This window comes from Callorhinus ursinus, unplaced genomic scaffold (assembly GCF_003265705.2).
Source record: "Callorhinus ursinus isolate GAN/ISIS: 27379988/994484 unplaced genomic scaffold, GSC_fseal_2.0 scaffold128, whole genome shotgun sequence".
NCBI classification, from domain to species: Eukaryota; Metazoa; Chordata; class Mammalia; order Carnivora; family Otariidae; genus Callorhinus; species Callorhinus ursinus.
The window spans coordinates 16,381-44,117 of record NW_027397190.1 but is presented as its reverse complement, the minus strand read 5'-3'; the positions used below and the strand labels follow the sequence as shown (position 1 = coordinate 44,117).

The window sequence follows — 27,737 nt, the reverse complement described above, 5'->3', positions numbered from 1 at the left end:
CACCAAGTGCCACCAGCACTCGAGATAAGAGTGGCCTTGGTAGGGCCTCCGTCCCCAGCCCCGCACGCACGAGTCCAGCCTGTGTGGCAGATGACAAAGCCCGTGTGCAGATCTGTAACCCACACGCTGCTCCACACTCACCTTGTGAGCAAACCCCATGACCTTGGACGGCCAGGGCAGCCTGGGGAACGTGGGGTTTGGCGCCTGGAGAACAACTGATAAACACAGGGAAGCAGAACAGGACAGAGAAGAGGTTGAGGGAACATGAGGTAATGAGGCAGAGCAGCTTGGACCAGGCTGCTCTGAGAAGGTGGTGTATGAACAAACACGGGAGCGACGTGAGTGGCGAAGAGTTCCAGGCGGGGCAGTGGGCTGCAGGTGTGGCCACAGGGAAGGGGGACAAGAACAGGAGGATGCCGGAGGCTGTGGCTGAGCCAGGGGCCACGCAGAGGCAGCAGAGCGTGCAGATGCCCAGCAGCACGGGGGGCCAGGGATGAAGCAGACGTCACCGTGAGGAAGTGACAGCTGTGCGGGCTTCTCAGTACCATCAGCAGGACACTGAGCTCAGCAAGACCGCAGATGCAAAGCTGTCTGATCTTGCGCCAGAGGACCAGTCAGAAAGGGAGGTCAGCGGACCTCCTGCAGTCCCTCTCTATGCATTCCCTTCCATCACCACAAACAAAACTCAAAGAGCACGGACGGCCAGCCAGCGCTCTGGGCACCTGCAAGTGTGGCCTATTTATCTCAGGATGACCTGAGGGGCACGTATGTTCAGACGGCCCTCATGTGCAGGAGGGACTGCGGTGCCCTGCCTGCCTTTAGAACCAGGCACCTGGCCCCACACCTCCTCCTGCCCCAAACACTGTGGCTACTGCCCCCAGTGTGTGCTCAGCCCCCCTCTCCCCACCGTGAGCGGTAGCTGTCACTCTGTGAGTGTCCCCGAGGCTGCTCTGCCCCGTGCAGATGTGCCATAGCAGCGCGCTCGCTATGGGCACAGAAGGTCCAGTCATGACCCAGTCAACCAGGAAATGCCATTTTCTAAACGTCAAGCCTCACCTACAGGTGGCTCTTCCCTTCAGTATTTTATTGTGAAATGTGAAGATTCTCCCAAGTTTAGAGATGAAAAGATGCCATTCTGAGAAGTGAGCAACACAAGGACCCACTTTGACTCAATGGCAGGGCACCTTCCCTTTCAACCATTAACCTACATTAGCAGCTTATTTTCCCATAAAATGATACTGTTACAGCAAAGCTAGGCCCTCAGAGTGAAAAGTTAACCAAAGTCATAATTTAAAGCTAGCATCATTTTCCAATCCTAAAAAGACAGTGGAAAACACACACTAGCAACCACAAGCTTCATTCTTTGGTTACTGGCTAATGCCTTTTTGTTAGTGAACTCCCTTGCTTCCAGTTAAAATATGAACGCATCAATATTATTTTTTCCTCACTATTTAAAGATCAGAAGTCAACACTACTGAAGATGGAAAATGCATTTTAAATTTTTTAAGCCTTTCAAATAAATTAATGTTGACCAAATAAACATTACTTTCTTTCATCTGCCCCAGAGCCTAGAAATGAGAACTGTATGGCTCTGTCCTGACAGATGACAGTGGGAGCTGCATGTGTGTGATGGGCACTGAGCAGCGCCCCGCCCAGTACCTCGTTTCTGGATGAAGACCCGGAGCAGAGGGTTTGCACTTGAGACCGCCTTGCAGAAGTTGTCATCGTTGTTGATGGGCAGCAGGTCCCCGTGCACGTCCGCATAGCCAATGGTCACATCAGTGTTGGAGATGTGGTGCGTGTGTACAACCAGCTTGTAGAAGTCTTCAAATTTCCCTGGCTTGTGACGGTCCAAGGAGAACCTTCGGAACTCAGCCCCAAACTACAATGCAAGAGACAGGGAGTAAGTGAGTGGCGGATAAAAGTACCAAAATAAGGCTTGTTCACTGAATGACATGTGTGTGCCATCCATGAGGCCTGGGACACAGTGGCGGACAGTGTCCTTGCCCTCACAGAGCTTTGTGCAAAGACAAAAGTGTGGGAATCAGTTCCACCAACACTGAGGACAGGGGAGGTGCTGGAGCCCGGGCTAGAGAGGAAAAGCAATGTCAAAATTAATTACGAGGATGGTGGATGAAATGAAACAGGAGCCTTGGTGAGGGTCTTCACCTGGGGTGGCTGTGCAGGCCCAGGTTAGGGTCTGAACAACCCTGAGGCAGGGTCAGATGCCTAGAGGCAGGAGCAAAGCAAGGGCCAGCTGAAACCTCTGGAATTTTTCCTAAGAGCAATGCGTAGTCCTGTAACAATTTTAAGCAAGAAACTGATTTGATACGATTTGCATTTTTAAAAGACCAAATGGCTATACTTCCAAAGGATCAGAAGCGGAAGCAAAAGTGAAGGAAGGAAGGAAGGAAGGGAAGTGGTAAAAAGGAGGTTTCAGAAATCTCGGAAGATAGGGCCCTGGTACTGGCCAAAAAGAGCAGATCTCTCCCCCAAAAAGATGGTATTCAGTCTGTCTGTCCCAGGGAATGCCCAGGGCCCATCTTTCCTGACAGTCCCTGGCCTTGGCTCAGGTGCCCAGGCAGTCCTGTGCTGGGAGAGGACCCTAGGTCACCTCCCACGGGCTGAACCATCCTGGGATCTGAGGACACCGCGGTTTGGCCTAAGGTTTTCTGGATTAGGGCATGCTGTTGTTCCTTACTTGGCAATAGAGACCTTTATTCATCAGGACAGATTCAGTGCTCTTCAATATAACTGAAAACTAATTATAGTGGTTCCAAAATACACATAAATGAAACGTCTAATGTTTATACTAAACGAGTCATTATATCATCTAGACATTATGTCAACTAGTCAAGGGCAAATCAACTCAAACCATGTGGGTTTGTGTGGTTCTCAAACTGGGTCGGCATCAGAGTACCTGGGGGGCCCCAGAGATCTGGACTGGGCTGATCTGGAGACCAGCCCAAGAATTTGCATTTTTAACAAGTTCCCAGGACAAGCTGATGCTGTCGGGCTGGGGACCGCACACATAAAACCACTGATTTTAAGGGAATCCATCTCCAAATCTCCACGTCCACAGATCTCTGAGAACCAGAGTCTCCTGTTCCATTCCTCTTTTTAAAAAGCAAAAGAAAACAAACTCCTCACCCACCCTGCATTGCCCCAGGAATAAAATACTTCAAGGCGCACAACAGTGGGACATTCCAAAATATGGGTTTGGGAAAAGCCACCTTCAGTGAGTAAGCAAAACTCCTAAGGCCTGCCTCCCACATACTGGGTAAGGGAAGGAAAGGCTCTGAGCTCAGCGCAAGGGGCAAAGGCGAGGCTCTCCCCCATCCCTCTGCTGTTGGGGGTACACAGCACAGCAAACCTGGAAATCCCTCCCTGCATTATTTAAAGATAAGCGATATAAAGATTCCCGATATTTATTCCAAGCATGCAGCATTAGCTGGCCCAGGGTGAGCAATACGGAACCTCTCATACACAGGGGCTACGTCCTGTGGCCACAAAACTTGTCAAGACACAAGAACCCAAGCCTACAACATACATTTAATGTGATTTTTTTTTCAGATTTGGTTATGTCAGCACATCATGAATCTTTATTTGAACAATAGCCATCATCTCTGCCATTTCATATCTAATACAAGTTAACTTCCAGAACAGTTAGTTTTTATCTGTATACACCCTCTTTTCATTATATACGTAAAGAGAGTTGGATGGTGTCTAATGAAACTAGTGAGTGTCTCTGACTTTCACGATTACTCCCCCAAACTGGACACCACGCACTTGCTCTAAGGGACTCCGGCTGCGTCTCTCACTCCTGCTGGACTCAGGACATCCCAGCGTGAGCATGAGAATCAGCACATTAGACAAGCCCGTTCTGCGATGTTTCTGTTGTAATTGCATTTGATCTAAGACACATCTAAGTTATTTCGCACTTCTTCCAGTAGTTTTCTTCAAAATACGTCCTAACGTGTTGACTTGAAATGAAAATCCAGACTTCTTCCTGACAGAAAGCAAGTCTGACCTGTTTGATAATGAGGCTGACTTTATCAATCCAGCAGGATGGTGAACACGCTTCATACGTTGAATGAACCTCCAAGTTTAGCAAAAAGAGGTATGAAATGGGATATTAGCATTTTTCCTATATTTTATTGTGGCAAAATACACATAATATAAAATTTACCCTCTGTGCCAGGTCCCCACCATCCATGTGCCTTTTTATCCTGTGAACTGAGTCTGTCCCCATTAAACATGACACCCCAGCCCTTCCCCCAGCCCCTCGCCACCACCTATTCCAGGACTCTAGGACTGTGACTCCTCTATGCACTTCACACAAGTGGAATCATACAGTTTGTCTTTTTGTGACTGGCTCGTTTCCCTGAATAGGTATGTGATTTCTCCCATTCTGTGGGTTGCTTTACTCTGTGGACCCTGGTCCTTCCAAGGGGAAGTGTCATGGCTGTGGTCAGGGCACAAGGAAGAAAAGATGGGCTGTCTGAGGCAGCTAACTTGTCTGCTAACCCAGAGCAGGTGCCCCAAGAGGATCGAACCCTAACATTTTATCCTAAGAATTCATGCTTGAGTACCCTATCACTCTTCTATGCCAGAAAAACAGATAAATTAAATTAAACCTTCTTTTTCACATAGCCGTAAGGCTCTATCTGTGGAGAGTATTTCTACATTGTCGTCAGTGGGTATAGAATTCTAATTTTGCAAGATGGAAAGAGTCCTCACACATTCACAACAATGTGAATGGAACCAACCCTGCTAAACTGCTGAAAAACTGGCTAAGATGGTAAATTTAATGTATGTGTATTTTACCAAAACTATAAAGTAATATAAAATAGATTTTTTACCATAAAGGTTCTAGCCTGAGTCACTACAATTATTAAATCACAATTAGAACACAGTTATAAAATTTCATAATTATTAAACATCCAAAGTAAACATTTAAAAAATCTTTCACTGAATGAAAAATGTTTAATGCTATATGAGGCAAGTGTAACATCGGCTTTTTGGCTACTTCTGGCCGTGAATGTCAGCACTGAAAAGCCTTCTCTCGGCAGCAACACATGGGACTGAGGGCTCTGAAGGCATGCCAGACCCCAGCTCTCTGACTCTCGACAAGCAATGTGCCAAAAGTAAATAATCATATCATTAAAATTATTTTTAATAATCTATTAGCTGACAATTTAATTAGGACAACTTTTAATGCCGTTGAAAGCAAAGTACTGGAAACAACTGGACTTGCAAGATTTCCTGCCCAATCCTTGGAACAATTCACTTTTTCAAATTCTGTTAAGTTCATCAAGAATTATATGACAATGAATTGTGCCTGCTAATTATTGCAACTAGAGGAAACTTGTGTAATCTGATATAAAGGGGAAGTAAAGATATAAGATTAGTACCCCATGCCATTAATTTTTTAAATAAGATGCTTTTATCACAATGAATTTGGATTCTTATGTCACACCACCACCAAGAGTCATTCAAAATGGGTAAATGTCCTAAATGTAGGACCCAAAACTATAAAATTCTTAGATGAAAACTTAGGGCAAAAGCTTTAGGACACTGGGTTTGGCAATGATTTCTTGGATATGACATCAAAGGCATAGGTAACAAAAGAAATAGACATTAGACTTAGGGAAATCCACCTTTTGTGCATCAAAAGACATTAGCCACAGAGGGGTGGCTCAGTCAGTTAAGCACCTGACTCTTGGTTTCGGCTCAGGTCATGATCTCAGGGTCCTGAGATCGAGCCCTGCACTGGGCTTTGCGTTCAGCATGGAGTCTGCTTGTCCCTCTCCCTCTGCTCCTCCTCCCACTCTCTCTCTCATAAATAAAATCTTTTTTTTTTTTTGAAAGGACACTATTCACAGAGTATGAAAGCCTGTAAAATAATACTCAGAATATATAGAGAACTTCTAAGTATAAAATGGTATATATCCATACAATGAAATGTTATTCAGCCTTAAAAAGGAGGGATATTCTGGTACCTGCTGCCACACAGTTGAGCCTGGAGGACACTGTGCCAAGTGACGTGAGCCAGTGCCATGGGACTCCTCTTGTGTGAGGTCCTGGAGCCACCAGATCATGGAGACAGAGGGCAGGCGGTGGTTGCAGGGAACTGGGAAGTCATTGCTTAATAGACTTTGGGTTTCACAGGACAAGAGAGTTCTGGAGATGGTGGGGACAGCTGCAAAACACTGTGAATGTACTTAGGGATACTGAACTGCACACATAAAATGGTTAAGTGGCAAATTTTATGTGATGTGTATTTTACTACAATAAAAGAAATGGAGGGGAATAAGATGTCCACAGGAGGCTGTGAGAAGCTCTGATTCATTCCTATGATACAGACGGACACACACATATGCAGGGCTGTGTATGTGATCAGGAAAGGCCCGAGAAGGCTAAAATCTCTGCCACCTGGCTGATCTTGGGATTCTGTGAGTCAGGAAGTGAAGGCTAAAGCAAAGAGTAAGTGGCTGGAGTGTTGAAGATATGCCCCAACACACACACACACACACACACAGCCCCCAGGCAAGGGCTAGGGGACTCACTGGTTCAAATCATTTAAGGAAATCTCTGTTCAATCACCAGATGACCAGGAAGCTAACGGTAGTCACACATAAGAAATAATACACTTTACAGAATTGGTCTAGGAAAGTCACTAAAACAAAAAGCAGCAACATCCACAAACCCTTAAGAGCGAAGTGTTTGATTTCCAGAGTTATCACATCATATTATTTAAAATGTTTAGTTTTCAACAAAGTTATGAGATACATAAAGAGACAGAAAAAAGTGGCCTCCGTGCAGAGGAAACTAAGCAGCCAAAGTAGTCACAGAGGGGGCCCAGATGCTACACTTACAAGACAAAGATCTGAGATCAGCTATTATAATTATGTTCAAATAACTGAAGAAAACCATGTCTAAAGAGCTAAAGAAACCGTGAAAGCAATAAACAGAGATTATCAACAAAGAGATGAAAATCATTTAAAAAAAAGAATCAGAAATTCTGCAGTTGAAGAGTAGAGTAACTGAAATGAAGACGTTCCCTAGAGGGACTTGACAGACAATTAGAGGCGGCTGAAGAAATAATCAGCAAACATGAGGATGGGTGAAGAAAAATGAACAGTCTCAGAGATCTGTGGCATGCTACCACACATCCCAAGGAATACATTCCCTGTTGAGAGTCAGAGAGTTGGGGTCTGGCATGCCTTCATGGTTAACTAGAGAGAAAAAGGCAGAAAGAATATCTGAAGAAACGATGTCCATAACTTCCCAAATCTGATTAATTTAATCTACATATCCAAAAGTCCAAACTACAATTAAGATAAACTCAATGCGATCCACACCTAGAAGTATCATAGTCAAACTGTCAAAACCTAAAGCCAAAGAGAGAATCTTAAAAGCAGGAAAATAATTCCTTACATATAAAGAATCCGCAGTAATATGAATGACTTCCTGTCTGAAATCACGAAGACTAAAATGTTGTGGGATGACATGTGGGGGGGGGGAGCGGAGAACGTCAACTGATAATTCTATATCCAGCAAAACTATCCTTCAAAAATGAAGGAGAAATGAGATAGTCCCAAACACACAAAACCAGGAGAATTTGCCACCAGCAGAGCTGCCTTATAAGAAATATTAAAGCTATCTTTCAGGCTGAAATAAAAGGACACTATACATTAACTTGAATCCATGAAAAATCAAGAGCACTATTAAATGTAACTACAGAGGTATATATAAATGATAGTCAAAGTGTATTTTTGCCTGCTTGTAACTTATTTCTTCTGATTAAAAGACAACTCCAGAGGCAGTCTGCTTGGTCTACACCAGGCACGCTGACCCCATAGCAAGACTAGGGTCTGAGGCAATAACACTGGGTGTGGGGCTGCTGGTTTTCCCTGGATAGTGCCAGGCTCCCATGAGTGGATCTTGGCCTTATGTTGTCCCCCAAAATGCAGTGCGGATATAGCCTACAATAAAGATGAACCTTGAAAACATTATGCTAAGTGAAAGATGCCAGACACAAAAGACAAGACCATATACTGATTTTTTCATGGATGAGTCAGTTTACATGCAAGGTACAGGATAGGCGGAGTCATAGAGAAAATAGACTAGTGGTCGCCAGGGGCTGGGGATAGAAGGAATTGAGAATAGCTGCTAATGGGTAGGAGGTTTATTTTTGGGGTGAAGAAAATGTTCCAAAATTAGATAGTGGTAATGATTGTGCAACTCTGTGAATATACTAAAAACTACTGAATTTATACTTTAAAGTTGTGAATTTTATTTCATGTGAATTATAGCTTATAGAGCTGTAATTTTTTTTAAGTTTCAACTCAAATAATAATTTTTTTAAATAGCCAATTGAAGGCTGATTGGAAGCTGTGTTCGGAAACATGGAAACCCCAGAGAGTAACACTGGACAGGTTCAGTGCAGGCTCTGCTTTTGTTCTAGGCATACAGGAAACCAAGTATCCAAGCATCTGTTGTCAGCACACATCAATTTAGAAGATAAAGATTTAAGAACTCAGGGAAGCCCCCCCCCCCCATTACTGCTGGGTCTTGCAGAGCAGAAACAGGATACAAGACTTAGTTCAAGCTGGTAGGGCAAGCTTTTCCAGTTTGAATTGGTCCCACAGTGTTGAACTGGTAAAGACAGAGGGCAGGCGTTCTGAGCAGGGTAGAACTTGCCTTCCCTCACACCCATCTCCACCCTGGCTCCAAACTGCAAAAGGCCCTCAGTCCCTCTTCTCCAATTCAGAAACTAAAACTCTATATGAATGATATTTCTGGAGTCACAAGACTCTGGCAATACAAATCTGTTTTCATCATTCAATGTCATGTGACTTCAAGGATGAGCCATTAGCGCTACCATGATTATTTATTATTTTCCAGGTTAAAAATGTTAAAAATGTAAAATTTTCTTTTTCTTGATACCTAATGAGATCTCTCTACACTTTTCTGTATGTTAAAAAAAAAAAATCTATTTTGTGTAGGACACTGCAGAGCACTAAAGGCTTGTTTGGGTTAGCTGTCTTCATGTCCACAATTAAATTTTAAGCTTCCTCATTGAAAGTGTCTCTCCAAGCATCCATACTGAGGGTCTCAGAGAGGGTGAGAATCTGCCCAAGGTCACAGAGCTCCTGGATTCCAGTCTGGAAATAAGACCCCATTTCCTGACTCTGATTCAATTCTATGTCTGCAGCACTAAGCGGCTACCACTCCAAGCTAACCAAAGTCATTCTTCCTACAATGGAAAATATGATCCCCAGCTTTCCTCTTAAACTCGCTCAGGTACTATTTTCTTTAAAACTCTAAAATGGCACATTTTTTGGTGACTAAGAAGCAGCTCTGGCTCAATGTCATCCCTCCTGATAGGGCCAAAGTCAAAGGGAAGAGGAGAAAAATCAAACTGAGCACTTTCTTCTCACTGAGGCCCTTTCCACTGCTGTCTTTCCAGCTAGGGAGGGTGTTGCACCCCATGTGATGTCCCTGCATGCCCCAAAGAGAATGGGGGGCAATTAATCACTGTTTCCAACACTGGAGGATTCAAGGCTCACACATATTTGTGTTTCTAACAGTTTCATGGGGGCAGGAGATACACATACTCCTTTTCTAATCTCAGGCCACTTGGGAGAGATGCATTATGCCCTTCATCCCCCTCACAGAGGTAGGCAGCTCAAACTCAAGGGGGCAACATAACTGGCTCACAGTCTCTCTTTGCCACAGTGTCTGACTCAACTTCCCCCACCCCCAGCTCACCTCCTCTTTCAGGGTGGTTTTCATAAAAAGGGCAAAGGTCTCTATTTCTGAATTTCTATCCTCTTTCATCATTTCCTTAAAACACTCTGTTTTTAAAAAAAACATTATTTCCTTTTATGCATATAAATCAAGGTAGTCTTTGCTCTGAAGCAGTCAGAAAAACTGGCCATACATGCCTGTGAAAAGGTATGGGGGAACCATGGGGAAACCAGGAAGATTCATGCAAGGCAAAAAAAGAAAAAGGAGGAAAATCAAGGTCTAGTATCTGGTATGACGCTTGAGGTGCCATCTGGAGCTGAGAGCTCACCTGTTCTGGAGGTCTAGTACCTGGGCTGGCTCATGAGGGTCCCACGTAGGGATATCTGACTGAGACATCTCTGCAGTGTGTGAGGGCATGTTCTTGTAGACCTCTAACATGCATGCTTTAAAAAAAGAATTGGAACCACACTGTTTGGTATGTTTTTCTTTATGGTTTGAATAGGGATAGACCCACATAGCTCAAAATTCAAAATGTTTTCAGTAAAAAGTCTCCCAGCCACCCAGCCCCCTCCCTACAGGAACCAGTGATTTCAGTTGTATGTGCCCTTCAAAGGCATGTGAAGGCATTATAAGTGAACTGTGTCTATATTCCTTCTTTTCTAAACAAACAATAGCATACTATCCACACTGGTCAACTCTGTGCTTTTTTTCACTTATCTGCTATATTTTGAAAACAGTCTTTTTCTGGATGCTTGTGGTCTTGTGGAGGAGGTATCTCTAACTCTCAGATGCCCCTGAAGTGAGGAAGGTTAAGTCCCTGGGCCCACAGGGACATGACAGGGTATTGTCAGACTCACCAGGCAAGGCCACAGGAGCCAGGCATTAAGGTAGAGTCTTTACCACTTAAAATTTGCTTAGTAACTGAGTCACTTCTAAGGCACTTCCCAAATCCCATGCAGCCACAAATTTGTAATTACTATATGAGTTACAGCAGCAAACAGCTCACCACTGGAGTACCAGCCCACGAGAGTCTGGTTGTTCTAGACCAGTATAGTTCCAACACACAAATTTTCATTGAATCAATGAATTAAGTCAAAACAGGAACACAGGAGGAGATAGGAGCATGAAGTCACAACCAGTTCCCATGCTACACACCAGCCCAGTCCTGTGTATGTGAGATTTGAAGCCAAACATCAGCGCCACCCACCCCGCCCCCCAGGTGTCAGTACAAAGATGATGTTTTCACCATCAAATCCAAGGAGGCAATGTTCCAACACTATTTGCAAACAGGTGAGTAAACAGGTGACCTGGAAGGGTCTTTAACCGTGTAGAACACCATCTCTGTGGTAATCAGTTTGTGACTGTATTTCCGATGGCATAGCTCAACGTTATGTGCCCATTTTAAAGACACAAAGGCTCACGGGGTCTCAACCACACCCAGGGGCTGCCTGAAGGTGTTTCTGAAGAAAGGCCTTGTTTCCAAATGACTTTCCCAGGAAGGAAGGGCAGTCGGTTGCTCTGACCACTTGCCTTCTGCTCGGGATAAATCAGGTGGGAGTCCTTGGGTCCGTGACACTAGGCTGTGCCCTCCACTAGTGACCATGCAGTAGGCATCGCATGCTTGCTGCAGGCAGATGGACTCTCCTGAGAGGCTCTGAGGCCCCGTCCCACCTGCTTCCCAGCTCAGAGCCCTTCCTTGACTCTAAAGAGAAGAACGTCTGAGACGCTTCACTCACTCTTGCTGCTCCCTTTCACCAGAGCGTGACTCCAAGAACAACCACGCCACCAGGACATTTCCAAAAGTGTCCTATTAAGTGACACATGTGTCTGTACTTGAACTCACTCCTCCAAACTACCAAGCAGCAACTTATTCACCAAATATATTCCTGCACTGGGCTTTGCAGTTGTAAAAGAAAAATATGGTCTCTATTTTATCCCCCGCCCCCCAGACCCTGGAGTATAGTAGGCACACAACATTCATTTACTGAATAACTAGCGGAATGCATGGCTTCTGCTTTTATCATCTAATCAATATGTATGGAGTGGCTCTAAGCAACAGGTATCTCCTACATACTGGGTAAGTGAGTGAACCAAACAAAAAAGGCCTGTCCTCATGAGACTTAAGTCCTAGCGGGGAAGACAGGTAGCAAACAGTAAAAATGACGCATGCAGGTAAATCATACAGTAGTTAGAAGCTGGTACGTGCCATGGGAGAAAGGACACAATACACTAAGCAGGCACGTGTGCTCCCTCATCTGCTGGGGGCTACGCGGGAGTGCAGCCCGTCACAGCACAGGGGCCCCTGGGTCTCTTCCCGCAGTTCGGGATGGGTCAGCCTCCACCGCCACTGCGCGGGACTGCGGGGACTTGGGGCAACCCCCTCAGCCTGTCTGCAGGGTGGGGTGCTGTGAAGGCTCTCACACAGCGCAGGTTACAGCCACAGACACTCTACTCCTGATCACTGTATTATATACGATTACTACCAGAACGGTGTTTTACTGAAAAAAACCCTTCAGGGCTAGATCCCTCAGTGATCCCGAAGCTGCTGTAATCTTGAGGGGTCAAGGAGGGTCCTAGACACTAAGTCTCATACTGACACCCACTGACTGGGCCCGAGGCTGAAGCACCCGGAATTCCTAGGGTCACTTTCTAGTGTAATAGGTTCTTTATCTTGGATAAAAGATACTCCCGAGGGGCATCCAGTGGCCCACTCTGTCCTTTCACGCACGATAAACGCAGACTTAAAATGATGCACTCATGTTACCCTGGTTATCCACCCGGATTACCCCCGCAGCTCTCGGAGCTCTCTCTGCAGGGCACCTCCCTGCCCAGCCTTAGGGACCCAGCGTCCCAGGCCCCGCCCCCCGCAGAGACGTCACTGATAAGCTGCCGTTGAGGCTCCGCCTCCAGCTCGGCCCCGCCCCCTCAGCACCTCCCCCCCCAGGCCCCGCCTCCAGGCCCCTAAGGCGAGAGGAATCAAGGGAAGTCATGAGAAACAGATTTTCAAGGAAAACATTCACCAAAATATTTACAGTTCTCAAAACTGTTAACTGTAAAATTTTCACCAGAGGAAGTACATTCCCAGGATGAAATATAATTAGGCCAACAGAAATGGTGTGTTAGCGGGGCGCCTGGGCAGCTCTGTCAGTGAAGCGTCTGCCTTTGGCTCACGTCATGATCCCAGGGTCCGGAGTTCGAGCCCCGCATTGGTCTCCCTGCTCAGAAGTCCGCTTCTCTCTCTCCCTCTGCCCCTCCTCCTGCTTGTGCCCCCGTGCCTGGTCAGATAAATAAATAAAAATATTTTTAAAATATTAGAAGGGGTTGGGAAGTGAGAGAGTACAAGGCAAAGCTGAATCTAGTGTGACACTTAGGGCGCAGCACGGAGCAAAGCCAGAAGGCCCAGCCCAGGGCCTTACTGCTTAAGCCAAGAGCCCAGGGAGCCGTGCACCCCTGGACCCCCTGTGGCCAGTGAAGGCAGGCTCTCTGGGGCTGGACCTCCCCAGCGTGTGTCCCTTGAACCAGCAGCATCATTGTCACCTGGGACCTGCTGGAGATGCGTGACCTCAGGCCCCAGGCCTGGGGAGGGAGTCAGAATTCTACTCTAGAGTCCCAGGGAGTCATGTGCACATCAGTCTGAAAAGCAGGGTTGTACATATCCCAGCGTGCATCTTGCTAGTCACTGCTAGGGGCTGTTGTTTAGTGTTGGTCTCTTGGACAAAATCTTATTGAATGCCAGATATGGGTGGCACCCACTGCCCGTGTTGAGTGTCTTCATGGGGCTGATGGTTGTCTGAGAGCCCAATGTGGGACAGTAATCACACATGCAAATGTGTAATTACAAACTGAGAAATGCACACAAAGAAACTGTAGGACATAGGCCCTGATTCAAATTGTGTGTATGAGGAAAAGAAATATTCAGGTGGAGAGAGGACACAGCCCTGGATGTGAAAGAGCTCAGGTGCCACTCTGTAAAGTCATGCAACCACCTCAGGCCGTTTGGGGGCAGGGCCAAGGAGCAGGAGTACATGTGCATACCACAGAGAAAACCGTGGGAAGGCTCCCACTGAGGGAATGATCAGGAAGCACAGGGTGTTATCCTCATGTGGCATCTGTCAGAGCGTGGGACCCTGCCATGCAATGACTTCCTGGGCTGACATGTTGAGACAGTTTAAAATCAGGCCACAGACCTGAGTCAGATGGGGTGGAGCCGACAGCAGAGCCTGGCCCCTTCCTGTGCCCATCCACACACCCTGATCCAGAGTGATGATGGCCCAGCCACCAGTAGCCACAGAACTGCTCAGGTGAACATCCTTTGTGAGGCTGCTGGGCACTAAGAACCCACTGCACCTGGGTCACCTCAGTGAGCATGTGTGTGCTACAGGTCACATGTATGCTCTTCTGCTCACATACATGCTCTCCAGCTCACACGTGCGATCTGATCCGTGGACCCAGCACTGGCTAATGGAGATGTGGGGTAGGGCTGAGAGTGAAGGACACAGAGATGTAGGAACAGGGTCTACGGTTTCTGTCTGGCAGGGATTTCCAGTATGGTAGAGCAGGTGTGGTCAGTGCTATGCTTTGTGTACAAGCTCTCTCTAACCCTAACAGCCACCCAGAAGTGTCACTGGTCCATTTTAAAGGCCAGGAGATTGAGACCTGGAAGGATTTGACCCCTAACCACAGTCATGAGAGTAGTAAATAGAAGAACTGAGGCTAATACCAGAGGGAATGCAGAAAAGAGCTAAAAAGCTCCAATGGTGAGTACTCCATGTGGGAAGTCGAGCACTGGGATATCCCACTGGGAACAGACTTCCCAGGTAGGAAGGGGCGCCTGAACCCGACAGCATGGAGGAAGGAGGGCTGTTGGCAGGTGGAGCAGCGTGATGGAGAGCCGGGCTGCTCCAGGAGCTGAGGGTCAAGGTGCAGGAGACCTGGTTGCTATGACAGGTAGAGATGGCAGACTGGAGGGACCGTGGAGGTCAGAGCATGCAGGAGGTGAAGGCCAGGTTTCTCATCTGTCCCTGCCTTCATGGGACTTCTCGGAAGCAGAAATCCACTCCAGTAGAAGCCTGGAAACTGGCCCCCAAGGAAGTGAGGTTACATCCCAGTACGAACTCACGATTCACGAAAAAGGGGGCAGTTTCCAGGAATGGAGATGGGCTGAGGTGGGAAGGGGTCTGGACCAGTGGTGTCTTTTATCAATACAGATGGGAGGACAGAGTCATTACGCACAAGGCTCTTGAGGTGCAAATTCCTGACTTGCCTTTACTGGCTGTGTGACTCCGGATAATTTAAACTTCTCTGAGCATATTTCCTCCTTTGTAGAAAAGGGACAAAAACATATTTTTCATAGGGTTTTTGTGAGACTCAAATACGTGTGCCATCCTGAGACAGTGTGGTCCCAGCAAAGGGCCGTTGTTCACCAGAGTGCCTGAAGAAGGTGCATCATGCACAGGCGTTCACAGGGCTGTGGTCTGAGCCCTTCTCAAAGACTGAAACTTGCAAACACAATAAAGGCAGCCCTTTTGCTATGCACCCCTAGTCATGCAATTCAAGGGGCATCTGCTAAGTGACATGTCCAGGTGTGCCAGGGACCAGGGGAGTCGCCAATACTACTCTGCACACAGCTGCAAAGAGGAGGAAGTGGGAGAGTTCGTCAGGTTCTCCCCGTACCCACCATCTCCCAGCAAACAGACGGTGCACACTCATGGGGCTGCCTGGGAGAGGGGGTTTCACAAGATGCACGAGGGATATTGAGGAAGTAGCACAGCCCTGATCCAGTGTCCAGGAGGTTCTGGGAGGGAGGTGGAGAGATAGAGGATAGACAACACCTACCTGCGTCCGGGCAGGTAGGTGTTGTCTATTTTCCAGGAGGTGGGATCAGCAAATAATGTGAAACAGATGGGAAGCAGTTGAGGGTTTAAGACCCGGTTTTGCACTTGCAGATGGGATCTTGGTTAGGTGACCTAACAGGGTGGTCAAGCCCCCAGGGTCCTCCTCTCCAGGGCCCATGCACAGGCCGGCAGAAAGCCCAGTGCACAGCTGATGCTCCAAGAAAGGGAGCTGTAACCACGAGACTTCACTGGAACTGAACACAGAAGGTCACACCTGCCCAGATTCTCCTCCAGGTGATGTGACCCAGTGGCAGCGGCTCCCACCAGGCTGACCGAGCTCCCCGTGCAGGGAGGGAGCCCAGAGACCGTGTGCCTCCCAGAAACACAACCAAGGGGAAGTGTGGGGCGTCCCCAACGGTACAACACTGGACCACTCTCAAGGCAGTGCCCTGACTAGTCCTCCGCACCTGGGCTGAGAAGAGGTGCTGCTGACAGACAAGCAACGGGGCCACACCCCTGGGAGACTGCTCCCAGCTTGTGTGGCGGGGGGACAGAGCAGGTGACTCCAAGCTCATAGGGAGAAGGGATCCCAGGGCAGCTCATCTCCTGAGGAGTGGAAGGGGGTCCTCATTACAGCATTTCCTGCAGGAGGTCTCCAGACATGCAGAGCCCCTACATCACCTTCCAGTCACCAGGAGTGCATTCCGGTGAGGCTGGGGTCTGCGCCCCTTACGCCTGCACTCGTACAGCTGCTGATGGGCCTGAGGTGACCAGAGTCCAGAGGCTGGGTGCCCCCTTCTCCTCCACATGAGGGACCACCCTACAGACACAGAAGTTTGTTTTGTCCCATAGCAACACCCTGTTATTATCCCAGACTGGTGAGGGAAGTGAGGTCAGGACTTGTGGGTGGGGAGCCAGTGGCTCAGGCCCCCATGCCGTGGAAAACAGGATACTGACGTGACTTTTGCTTCCAAAGCCCTCCAGCATGGCAGCCGTATGGCCCTTACAATTCTCTTCCACAGAAGAGCCCTTACCCAGGGACCTCAGGGTCCTTCCATGAAGCACATGTCCCCAAGAAGAGGCCCCTTGTCTGTCCCTGCCATCTCAGAGGCAAAGGAACCAAGAGAGGTCTGCCTTGTAGACTGACTGATGCCTAACCTGCCTTTTGGCAAGCATGCTGATGTGATAAAATGGAGAATAAGTACATCCACTCTCTAGAAGGAGCAGACAAAGCCCCAAAGGTAGCTACAACATGATTTGTCAACATCAGCAGGTGTGTGAGAGTGGTGGGCTGTGGGGTGACACGGCAAACCTCCCAGGGTGAAGGCGGTCTAAAGCGCTTGCCTCCACAGGTGTCCACAGCCCACCAAGCTGGAGGCTGCTCATGGGGTCTTCGTTCTACATGTGAGGCTCAGACAATTTTCAAAAGGGAGATTTCCCATCCTCATTGAAGAGCCTATGCATGAGATGCCCCATGACCCATGAAGCAGCCCCCAGGCCCAACCTTGTTCATCTGGAGTCTCAGTTTCTCCCATGGTGCCAGGCCCACCAGAGGGGCCCATGGAAGCTGGACTAAAGGAAAGCCAAGAAAGGCAGCAAATGCAACCAGGGAGCCACATGAAGGAGTATTAAGAGCCCCTTCACACATCAGTGGCGGGAACCTTAAATTCTGCAAGACAAAGAATCTCTTCCTGAATTATTTTATTAATCAACAAACACTTAGTAAGTTGTAGTTCAAGGCCTTTGGGACGCCCAAATGGTCAGACCTCCTACAGCAGCCCTTCCCCCCAAATCCAGTCTAGTCCAGGGTTAGAGCCGAGAACAGCCACACTGCGTGGTGGGTTAGACTAACCAAGACCACCCAGGCCAGCTCTGTGTCTCCTGGCACGGGAGTACAGCAGCATCGCAAAAGGCTAGTGAAAAGCATGAGCACCCCGAAGAGGCACTCACATATGCAGCCAGCAAAGGACATGCATACAGCTTGGGGTGCCATCTAAACAGGCGAATGTCCCCTTCGGACACAAGAGTACCTCATTACATCACATCCGAGAACCAGCACACTCATCTTCAGTGACAGAGACCCTGATGGTGGTTACACTGAGGGCGGATGCTGACGAGACAGGACATGAGGGAACCTTCCTGGATACTGGAATGTTCCATACTTTGATCTGTATAGTGTTCATCTGGGTATGCAAACATGCAACATTTCATTAGGCTGCATGCCTGAGATTTGTGTACATTACTGTCACACAGGAGAGAACCCGCCACATTAAGGAGGTCTGGAACAGCCTCCTGAAAAGGCAGCTATTTCAGCCTTGAGGCTGGGCAAGAGCAGGACAGGGGCGGGTTGTAAGAAGGTCAGCATGCGGAGCACGGGGAGGAGACAAACCAAGGATTTAACAGGGCTGGGCCATGCATGAGGCCCTGCATGATTTTCAAACTCTGTAAGCAGCAAAAGCTTTTTTTCTCCCCCCAAGTGAAATGCAATGCACATACCCCAAAATACAGAGCAGATGCTCTGGTTGGGGATGAGGAGGGGAGCCTGCCAGCAAGCATCTTCTCAGAGCCCCAGTGAGGAACACAGCCTTGGGAAGAGAGAGAGAGAGAGATGGATGGTGGGATGTGGGAGACACACCCCTGGACCCCAGGAACCTGGGACAGACTGAAATTAGGGGACAGACAAAAAGAGGTAGGGAAGGTAGCTGATGTCACAGCTGTGACAGTGAGTGTCCTGGGCCTGCTACCCTATCTGTAGGTAACATGGGGCTGCGCGGGGCGGGGGGGGGGTCTGCAGGAGGAAGCACGTAGGGTTGACAAGGAAGGGGTAAGAGCACTGCTCCTGGAGATGCACACAGAGCTGGCTCTGAAGAGGGGACCCACGCACTGTGCCCCCTGGAGCTCTCAGCCTGTAATCAAACCCTGAGGAACTCAGCAGACACCAACACTGCAGAAATATCAACATGGACTTTGTTGTTTTTTTTAAGATTTTATTTACTTATTTGACAGAGAGAGACAGTGAGAGACGGAACACAAGCAGTGGGTGAGGGGCAGAGGGAGAAGCAGGCTTCCCGCTGAGCAGGGAGCCCGATGCAGGACTCGATCCCAGGACCCTGGGACCATGACCTGAGCCGAAGGCAGATGCTTAATGACTGAGCCACCCAGGCGCCCCTCAACATGGGCTTTTAAATCAATTTCCTTTTGACTTCAAAAGTTTCTCTTTTTTGTTCAGCTCATCTTTCCCCCCACTTCTGTCTGCTCTCTCTCACAGCACTAGCAGGGAGGGGACAAGGCCACTGACCCCTCTCAGAGGTGCCCTGGGAATAATCCTATCGGGGAGTCAAGCTTTGCTTGCCTTCCTCAAAAAGTAGTTCTTGTCTAAAGTACCCTACCAACTTCTGAACTAGTAGCTATTAGAAAAATCAAGTTGTTCCTTACCTGAATTCAACTCAGCCAACATTTACTGGGTACCTCCTGTATGCAAAACATTGCTCTTCACACTTTAGACGCTGAGTGCTTCCTTGGAGCATACTACTGAGAAATGCAGCTAGTTTCCTGAGCTGGCCTCTCAGTCTAGTACAGTGGAGAGCCCCCAGATAGGGAAAAGTGGAGGCCAGAGCCCAGCTACTTCTGGAAGCAATGAGGGGAGAAGGTGCTCTGATTTACCTCAAAGCAACCATAGCAGACTTCGACATTGCTGGTGCTGGAAAACGGATGGGAACGTTTCCTGGAGGCTGAGCATCATGACTGGCCTTGCTGGGTGGGCAGGTCAGCCGGCTGGGAGGCAGCAGAAACCTCTGAGCTCAAGGAGATGTGAAGTAGTCATTTGGTGACACTACGGATATTAGAATGAAGAAGCCCCGCCCCAATCTTCCCACTTACCAGACCAGACCTTCGCTGGATCGTAAGTCTCTATGGAGGAGATGCTGTCTATCTTGACTATCTTTGTCGCCCAGCACATGTCCTGCACCTGGCACAGAGTAGTTGCTCCATAAATGAATACATGAATGGATCAACACGTGGCAGAATCCGACTTTTAAGACCAACTACTGAATAGAGGACTTCCCTTGACATCAAGCCACAGAACCTGCTGTGGTGATGTGAGAAGGGTAGAACTCCCCCCCCAAAGCACAAGAGCTGTCCTTACAAAGCTCTAGATCCAGACAGCCCAGGGGGGGTCAGTCTCATTGTACACAGGGCAAGCGAGGGACACCTGCATCAATACCTGGACCTGGACTTCAGGGCCTGTCAGAGGAAGAGGAATCAGGAGCCCTCCTTCCCCAGTGGCCACTGAAAGTTCGTGGCCAAGAGCATGCACTCTGGAGCCAGACTGCTCGGGCTCTCTGACCTTGGGTGGCTTTACCAAACTCCCTGGACCTCCGTCTTCCTCTCGTATGATGGGGGAGATAACAGAACCCATCTTGCAGGGTTGTGATGGAGCTTAATGAACTATTATTTGCAATTTCAATATATTTAGAACAGTGTCTGGCATGTATACCCATTTATATATTGGGGCAGATGGTTAAATAATCTTAAACTCTTCTGAGTGCAACATATACACAGAGGGCAGTGTCCAGCCTCGACCATGTGTATAACCCCACTGTGACCAGGGGCAGCCTCAGAGGGAGGTTGCAGGGTGTGTGTTGGGGCTAAAAAGGGTCACGGTACCTGCCATTGCTCCCAACATTCACAGAAGAGTAGAAATTTGCCAAGAGGAAGTGGTGAGCCAGTAAACATGCACACAGCCAGCTGAACGAGTCTGACACTAACCCCGATGCTCCCTTTAACCACTGCGGTCATGGATGCTTCTGTCACCGCCATTCCAAGCTCCCTGCTTGCTTGCCTCTAAAAGTCTGGAAGGCCCCGTCATGGGAAAGGGTCAGGATGATTCTAGACATGATTCACAAACGTTAGAGCTTCTGATACCTTGAATGGTTGCACCTTCCAATCCTTGACACTCCTTTCCTCAAGGTGGGAGAACTCTCTATCTGAAATGCCATGGGTCCTAGGAAAGGGCTTGAACCCCTGGCTAGTTGGGGTGCCCCCCTGGGGGGAGTGCATAGGGCTTTCTGTTGCTTCCAGGCCAGAGACCCACATCAACACCACTGGCACCCACCAGACTGACAATCGCTACCTGGGTCCCTGGTGAGAGTCTCCTCCAGAGGCAGCTTCCCACATCAAGTCACCCAACCTGTTTGAACACAGGCATGCACACATACAAAACCAGAATCTTAAAAGGGTGTAGCTGACACACACAGGTGAGTCAAACTGTGTCAGGCAGTTCTCAACTGGCCCATGGGAGGCAAGTGCTCAACCACCCCATGGGGAGAGCCTGGCCCAGCCCCCAGCCCACCAGATGGAGAGACGTGTCCCTGCTGCACTGGGCAGCCAACAGCCTCAGCCAGAGATAGGGTCTGAGGACCAGGGGAAACATACAGGCTTAATTAAATCACTGTTACCTCAGCACTGACTAGAAAGTCTGTTGTCAAACAGTTACCCTAACTCCATAAAAAATAAGAACGCTAACACTTCAGGAAAGAAAGAGGCAGCTAAAAATAGATGAATAGCCCACAAATATAAAAATGTTCAATTCACTAATAATTTAAGGATCTAATGAAAACAATGGGATGGGGTTCCAGTTATGTGATTGGGAAAGAAGAAAATACCCAGGGAGGGAAGGGAGAGAGAGAGGGATAGACAGACAGGAAACAGTACATAAATCTGCACAAGAGCCTTTCTGCAAGAAACTTTAGCACTATATACTCAAAGTCTTCAAAACGTGTATACTGTTAACATAGTAAGTGCACTTCTAGGAATTTGTCCTGAAGAAACCGTTCTTTATATCCTTTATGTAACAAATCTCTACATACTCTGTATATAATGTTTATGCAGATGTTCAAGTACAAAAGTTTTTCACAGCATTGCTTGTTATAGAAAACATTGGAAATGACCCAAATAGGATACTGGTTAAATTAATTATGGTTTACACGTAAGATAGAATACATGTATTCTTTAAAAATACTAATGACATGACAAAACACTTGCAGGGTTCAGCTGAAGGGGGAACAGCAGGCTACAGCATAACATGCCTATAAAATATAACCCTGATTCTGTAAAATACAGATGCATGTGGTGCATGTGCACATACAGGGTCAGGAAGACATGCAGCCACACTTAAGAGTGGCTCCGTTTTGGATGGTAGAATTACCCCATTTTGTGCCTGATGTGGTTTCCAAATTTTCAGCAATGACAACGTTATTTCTTTAGAGTCCAGAAAAGCCTCCAACACGATTTAAACAAAGCAGCAAACACTGGACTAAAACCCTCCGTAGTGACTTTCCCCCAAACACAATGGACATGACATGCCTGGGGGTGTAAACATGGTCCTCTGTCTCTGCTCTGAACAATCACACTGTGCCAGTGCTGTGACAAGGGCCATAAGATGAGCAGGGGTCGGAGGATGGAGGGAGCTCAGCCTGGTGAAGGCATCGGATGGGCTTGGTAGGAGAGGGTTGGCGCATAGGGCGGATTCTCAGAGAGCATGTCAGGTGGGGGAAAGCCACATAACCAGAGCGAACAGACTGCCAGGTTAAGAGAACGTGAGTGAGGCCCAACTAGAAGGCAGGGGCTCAGGGCGGCACACTGCGGACAGAGGGTCACATAGCTGGAGTCCTCTCTGCTCCTTGTAGAGGCCTCCCCTAGCACTGGTCCTCCTGCCACCCCTACAAGGGGTCAAGACTTGTTTCCCTGGGCCTGGAACATGCCCCCCCAGACCTGTGCACAGCCCCTCTCTCCACACTGCAGGTCTTATGGGAGGAGAGGCAAAAGTCAAAAGCAAATGGGAAAATGGCAGCCTTGTTACCAGAACTAAGGAGTCGCAAGTGCATTCTGCTGGTTTGGGGAGGAATAGATGAATCACAGGTATTAAAGCAGAAATGTCTGGGGAATGTAAGGGCCTGTGTGATGGGGGAGAACCACCAGGCAAAGACAATGTCCCCAAGGCTTGGGAAGTTGACTAGCTGTGGCACATGGCCCCAAATTCTGAGAGGATGAGAGGTGAATTTCAGGCCCAAAATTCTGAAATGCCACAGAACCCTGAACTGCAGGGAGTGACCGGTACAGCTGCAGGCAGTCCGTAGATTTCAAAGAGCTTTCATAGTCATCACTTCATTTTGTCCTGGGAGGTAAGGAGAACAGGAACAATGCCCATTTTACAGGTGGAATAACGAGGCTCTGAAGGGTTGAAGGACTTTCCTGAAGGTTCCAAAGAGTAGTAGGCTGCAGACCTGGCTGGACTCAGCCCAGCACCATTTTCCCCACATGCAAACCCAGGTTTCTGGAGCTGCATTTAATGTGAATAAAGACATCACTGTCATAAAGTCTTACTTCCTGTATTTTGACAACAGCAGCTGCAGAAATGGGTTCCAGGGTAGCAAATATTAATTTTCAAGGGGGCCAGTAGGAGAGTGTGTACAGAGGGAAGAGCCAAGTGGACTCTCTGGACAAACAGTAAGGCAAGCCCCATCATCCAAAATGGTGTGTGTGTGTGTGTGTGTGTGTGTGTGTGTGTGTGTGTGTGTGTGTGTTGAACCAGCCAGCTCAGCAGGGCCCACCCAGGTTGGTGTGGCCCTTCCAGGGGTACTCCCAAATTCAACCAAAACTCCAGCTCTGCCCCTCACCGCCAGGGGAAGATTCACTGCACCTGAACCTGAACCCAAGCACCCTTCTTCACTGGGGAGCCAAAGGGGGTAGCAGCCTGCTGGGCAGCCAGGACATCCACAGCCCTCCACCCCTCCTGGAGGAGACGCAAAGGTAGGCTTTTACTCTCCATCTCCCAGCGGCCTGCATGGTACCACCAGTTCAGACTGCATAAGGCCTGGTGAGGGCAGTGTCTCCAGATCGATCCTTCTAGATAGATCCTCCGGAACTGTGCATGTCACCAGGCAGCTTCAAGGAGCACGTGCTACGCAGCACGAGGAATGTGGCTTGTGTGACTCAGGGAAAGTGTTTAATGTTAGTCAACCTACACTTAAAATCAAGTAGCCTCTGGAGGAACAGCAGGAGGGACCCTCGCTGGAAGTGTTCTGTATATTCACTGTGCTTGCTGGAGATGGCAGGGATGTGCATCCAACAAAGGTGCGTGACCAAGCCCACGCTACAAGAACGGACCTTCATGGGAATCTCTATATTCTTTCCTACAACTGCCTGTGAATCCATGATGATCTTAAAAAGTTAAAAAAAAACAAAACATACATGTGCTCAGTGCCCATGATAGTGGTCAAAGAGCTCCGATCAGCCACATTCCCACACATAACTCAGAGGGCTCATTTGATTTGCGAGGGTGGGGGCACTCCTGGGCTAAAGAGGGGATAAGTCCCGGGGGAGGGACACAGAATTAGCATTGGGGAAAGGCTGCAATCTTAAGAGAAGTGAGGAGTTCCTAAAAAGACCGTTTCCCCAAGATGAGAATGAAATCCTGTAACTCACTGGTTCATTGCAGAGAAGCCGCCCCCCATCCTCGGCGGATGCCCTGTAAATCCTTTACCAAAGGCCCCTTTGGCCCTTCCTTGACCGGCAGGGGCGGCCTGGGCAGGGGGGCCGCTGTACTCGGCTCCTTAGGCACAATCGCCCCGCGCGGAGTTGGGGTTCTGAGCCCACCCCCCACCCCCGCCCAGCCCCTCTCCAAGCACTCAGACTGCTCCGCCTCGCTTTACAGGAGGCGGGAGGCATAGAGAAAGGGCGAGAGGGCCGACTCCCAGGCAGCAGCAGCGAAGGGCCCGAGGAGCCCCCTCCTCCGGGACCCTGAACAACTGCAACCAAGACCCTCGCAGACAAAAGCGTCAGCCTCCAAGGAGCCGCCCCCGCAAAGGGCAGAAGCGCCAGATCCTATCAGCCAATTAGCCGAACGCGCACAGCCACCCGCAAGTTGGGGCACGCTCGGGCCGGGGCGCGGGCAGCGGGAGGGGCCACTGGCCGGGCGCGCCCGGAGAGCCTGGGCCTGGGGCGCGCCGGCGGGGCTGGGGGCCCCGGCCGGCTGCCGCTCTCCCCTCGCGGGCTCCGAGGCTCCACCGTAGCGAAGGAGGAGGCGCGGCCCTGCCCTCCCTCGGCCCGGGCCCCCAGGCTCCCCAACGGCCCCACTCCGAGCAGCCCCCGGGTCGCCCCGGAAACGCCGCCCCTCCACCGTGCGGCGCGCCGGGTCGTCTCCCGCTCGTGGAACAAAAGAGCCGCTCCCGCGGGGTCCGGAGCCCGCGCGGCCCTCCTAGCGCCGGGCTCCAGCGGCACCCATCGGGCTGCCGGGCTTTGTGTCCGTGCAGGGGCGGGAAGGGCGGCGGGACCCCCGCGCATCCCGCGGCGACGCCCGCACTCCAAAGTTGTCGCCAGCCCCCCTACCTCCCGCAGCGCCCAGTCCCCCCCTCGGGACGCTCATTCATTCTCAGGGGGGCGCAGACCGCCGGCTCCGGCTTACCTTGCTCTTGACTTCCACCGCGCTGCAGTCGTAGAAGCGCAGGGTCTGAGACTTGTGGAAACTCCGGTTCATGGTTCCGGCCCCGCGCAGCCTCGTCTCCTCCCTGGCTCCTCGCTCCAGGGGCTGCAGGAGGACGCTGGGGGCGGCGCCCCCCGCCCCGGCCCCGACCCCTACCCAGCCCGGCCCGCGCTCGCTCGGCCGCCCAGCCGCTCCGAGTGCGGCGGCCCGAGCTGGGCTGGCCGCGCGCCTCGGGACTCCAGGGGCCGCGCGCGGGAGGAGCAGGGGGACGCCGCGCGCGCCGCCCCGAGGACCCGCCCCCCAACTCCCCCCCCCGCCCCCCGGGCCCCCCCCCCCAGCCCCCCGGCCCCCCGTCCCGCCCCGCGCCCCAAGGCCCCGCCCCCACCCCCGCCCCATGCCCCGAGGACCCGCCCCATGAGTCCCGAGGACCGTGGTCCCGCCCCGCGCCCCAAGGACCCGCCCCCAGCGCCCCGCCCCCGAAGCCGGGGCTGCCCCGGGAGGTGCGCGCTTCTCTCAGCGCAATCCGGAGCAGGGAAGATAAGCTTGAACCAACCCGGGGCGTCTCATTCCCACCTGGGCACCCACAACTTCTCTCTCATGCTCGCCTCCGCCATGATTTTGTTTACCTCCACTGGGTGGCCAGGCGAGGGGGCTGATTTGGGCTGATTTTTGCTATTTTCCTGGGCGATGCGGGAACCAATGGAGGCTTGACTGACTCCTTCGGGCCACACCTGTCTGTACTAGCTGTCAGGTAGTAAATGGTTCTAGACGAAGGTTTTGCAAGGAGGCAAACTCCTAAGGCATACTTTAGCACAGGTAGAAGTAAGGAGAGGGTCGGAAGCACCTCTAGGCCTAGCTGATGGAGAAGGAAGTCTTCTGCAAGGCCGGTAGAAAACAGAGTATCTTAGGAGAAAGATGGAATCAATTGTTAGCAATGTCAGTGAGTACTTCTTTTCTAGAGGGCTCTGGAAGAGGAGCTGCTGAAACCAAAATCCTCACCCTTCACGAATTTGTGATGAAGCTAAGAAGACAGGACAAATAAGTATTTAAAAATTATTATAAATTATATTCTAAATAATCGTAATTTATAAGTTATGTAACTGTAAAATTACTATAAATTCATTGTAAAAGAGATCTGGAGAATACAAAGAATTCAAAGACAAAAGTTACAGTCACCCATAATTATACTAGTCAGCAATCAATTCTGTTAACCTTTTGGTGTATATTATCTCTGTTCCTTTTTCTGTGTATATGTTCATATATTTTACAAAATTGTGATCATGCTGTTTAACCAGTTTTGCAACCTACTTTTTTCACCTCCTCTTATATAAGGAACATATTCATTAAGTGTTCTTAAGAAATACGGTTTTTAAGAGCTGCAAATATGAATACAGGCATAACTTTTAATCATCCCACTATTGGATAATCAAGATGTTTCCAAATTTTTAGTTTTTATAAAATATTGCGTTTCTTGAATTCACTTATTTCTAATTATTTCATTAGAATTGACTCCAAAAAATGGAATTACTATGCCATGGAGTACACATATCCTTTAACACAGATTTCCAAACACTATCACTCCGAATTTAATTTTTACTTCACTTCACTAAATATCCTCTTACATACATGCCAGGGACTACAACCACAGAGACCCACAGTTACAGTCCTACCCATAAGAGAAACACCAGTCTGGCCTGGGGTCCAGACATGTAGACAGAATTCCGAATTAAGGCAAAATGCCAAAAGAGTCCCACAGAAAGTCAGTAAAAAAACATTCCAGACAAAAGATTTAGGATGTCCACTAGTCTGAAAGCTACAAAAGGCCTTATATAATGGTTTATTATCAATGTAAATTTTAATAAATTCCAGGTAGAATTTTTTTTTAATGTCAAAGAGATACACATTCTGTGCACAGAGGTGCTCACTTTCTTTCAAAGAGAAATCCCCTAAACTTCATGCAGGTCTGTGGTTGTTGCCAATTGATGAGAACAGCGGTCATGGTGGGGGGAGAGCTCCCACCTAGATTTCTTTTTTTTTTTTTTTAAGATTTTATTTATTTATTCATGAGAGACAGAGACAAAGAGAGAGAGAGAGAGGCAGAGGGAGAAGCAGGCTCTCAAGGAGCAGGGAGCCCGATGCGGGACTCGATCCCAGGACACTGGGATCATGACCTGAGCCGAAGGCAGACGCTTAACCATCTGAGCCACCCAGGCGCCCCCACCTAGATTTCTTAAGAAGCAGGGAGAAGGGGCTGATGGGAGATGAACAGCATTCTAGGTGATAGGGAAGGTACAGGGCACCACTGGCCAGCTCAGGGCCTGGAGATAGGGAGGGAGGGCTGGAAGCTACAAGATTCTGTCTTTGGTGGAAGTGAGATAATTTCTGTCATGCCTATGGCCCAGTGTGGTCCAAGGCCCAGTACTTGTTATCAATACCCCACTCAGACCCTGAGCGGAATCGGAATCTGCACCTAAGCAAGATCCCCTGGTGGGCTGTGTGCCCCATTTTTGTAGTTTTCTACAAACCTGACTGGCATGGTCAGCAGGAGGAAATGCATGTGGAGGGAGCCTGAGTCTGCAGCGCAAACCTGAAGGTGATTCTTCTGGGCTTCAAGCTTGTGTGTGAGTTGGGTGTAGACAAAGCGGAGTGGCCAGGCAGAGCCTGAA

General features: G+C 49.3%; 1 protein-coding gene across 1 annotated transcript in view; it reads right to left on the bottom strand.

The window, feature by feature from the left end:
- The window catches only part of PARD6G (par-6 family cell polarity regulator gamma), an 87,933-nt gene extending 62,635 nt beyond the window's left edge, over positions 1–25,298 (bottom strand). Inside the window, exons 1-2 of the mRNA XM_025860244.2 lie at positions 25,054–25,298; positions 1,660–1,882 (exon numbers count right to left, since the gene is read on the bottom strand). Of these exons, the coding sequence (XP_025716029.1) occupies positions 1,660–1,882; positions 25,054–25,125 (295 nt within the window). The 5' untranslated portion in view covers positions 25,126–25,298. The remainder of the gene's footprint in view (positions 1–1,659; positions 1,883–25,053) is intronic.
- Between the last annotated feature and the right edge of the window lie 2,439 nt (positions 25,299–27,737).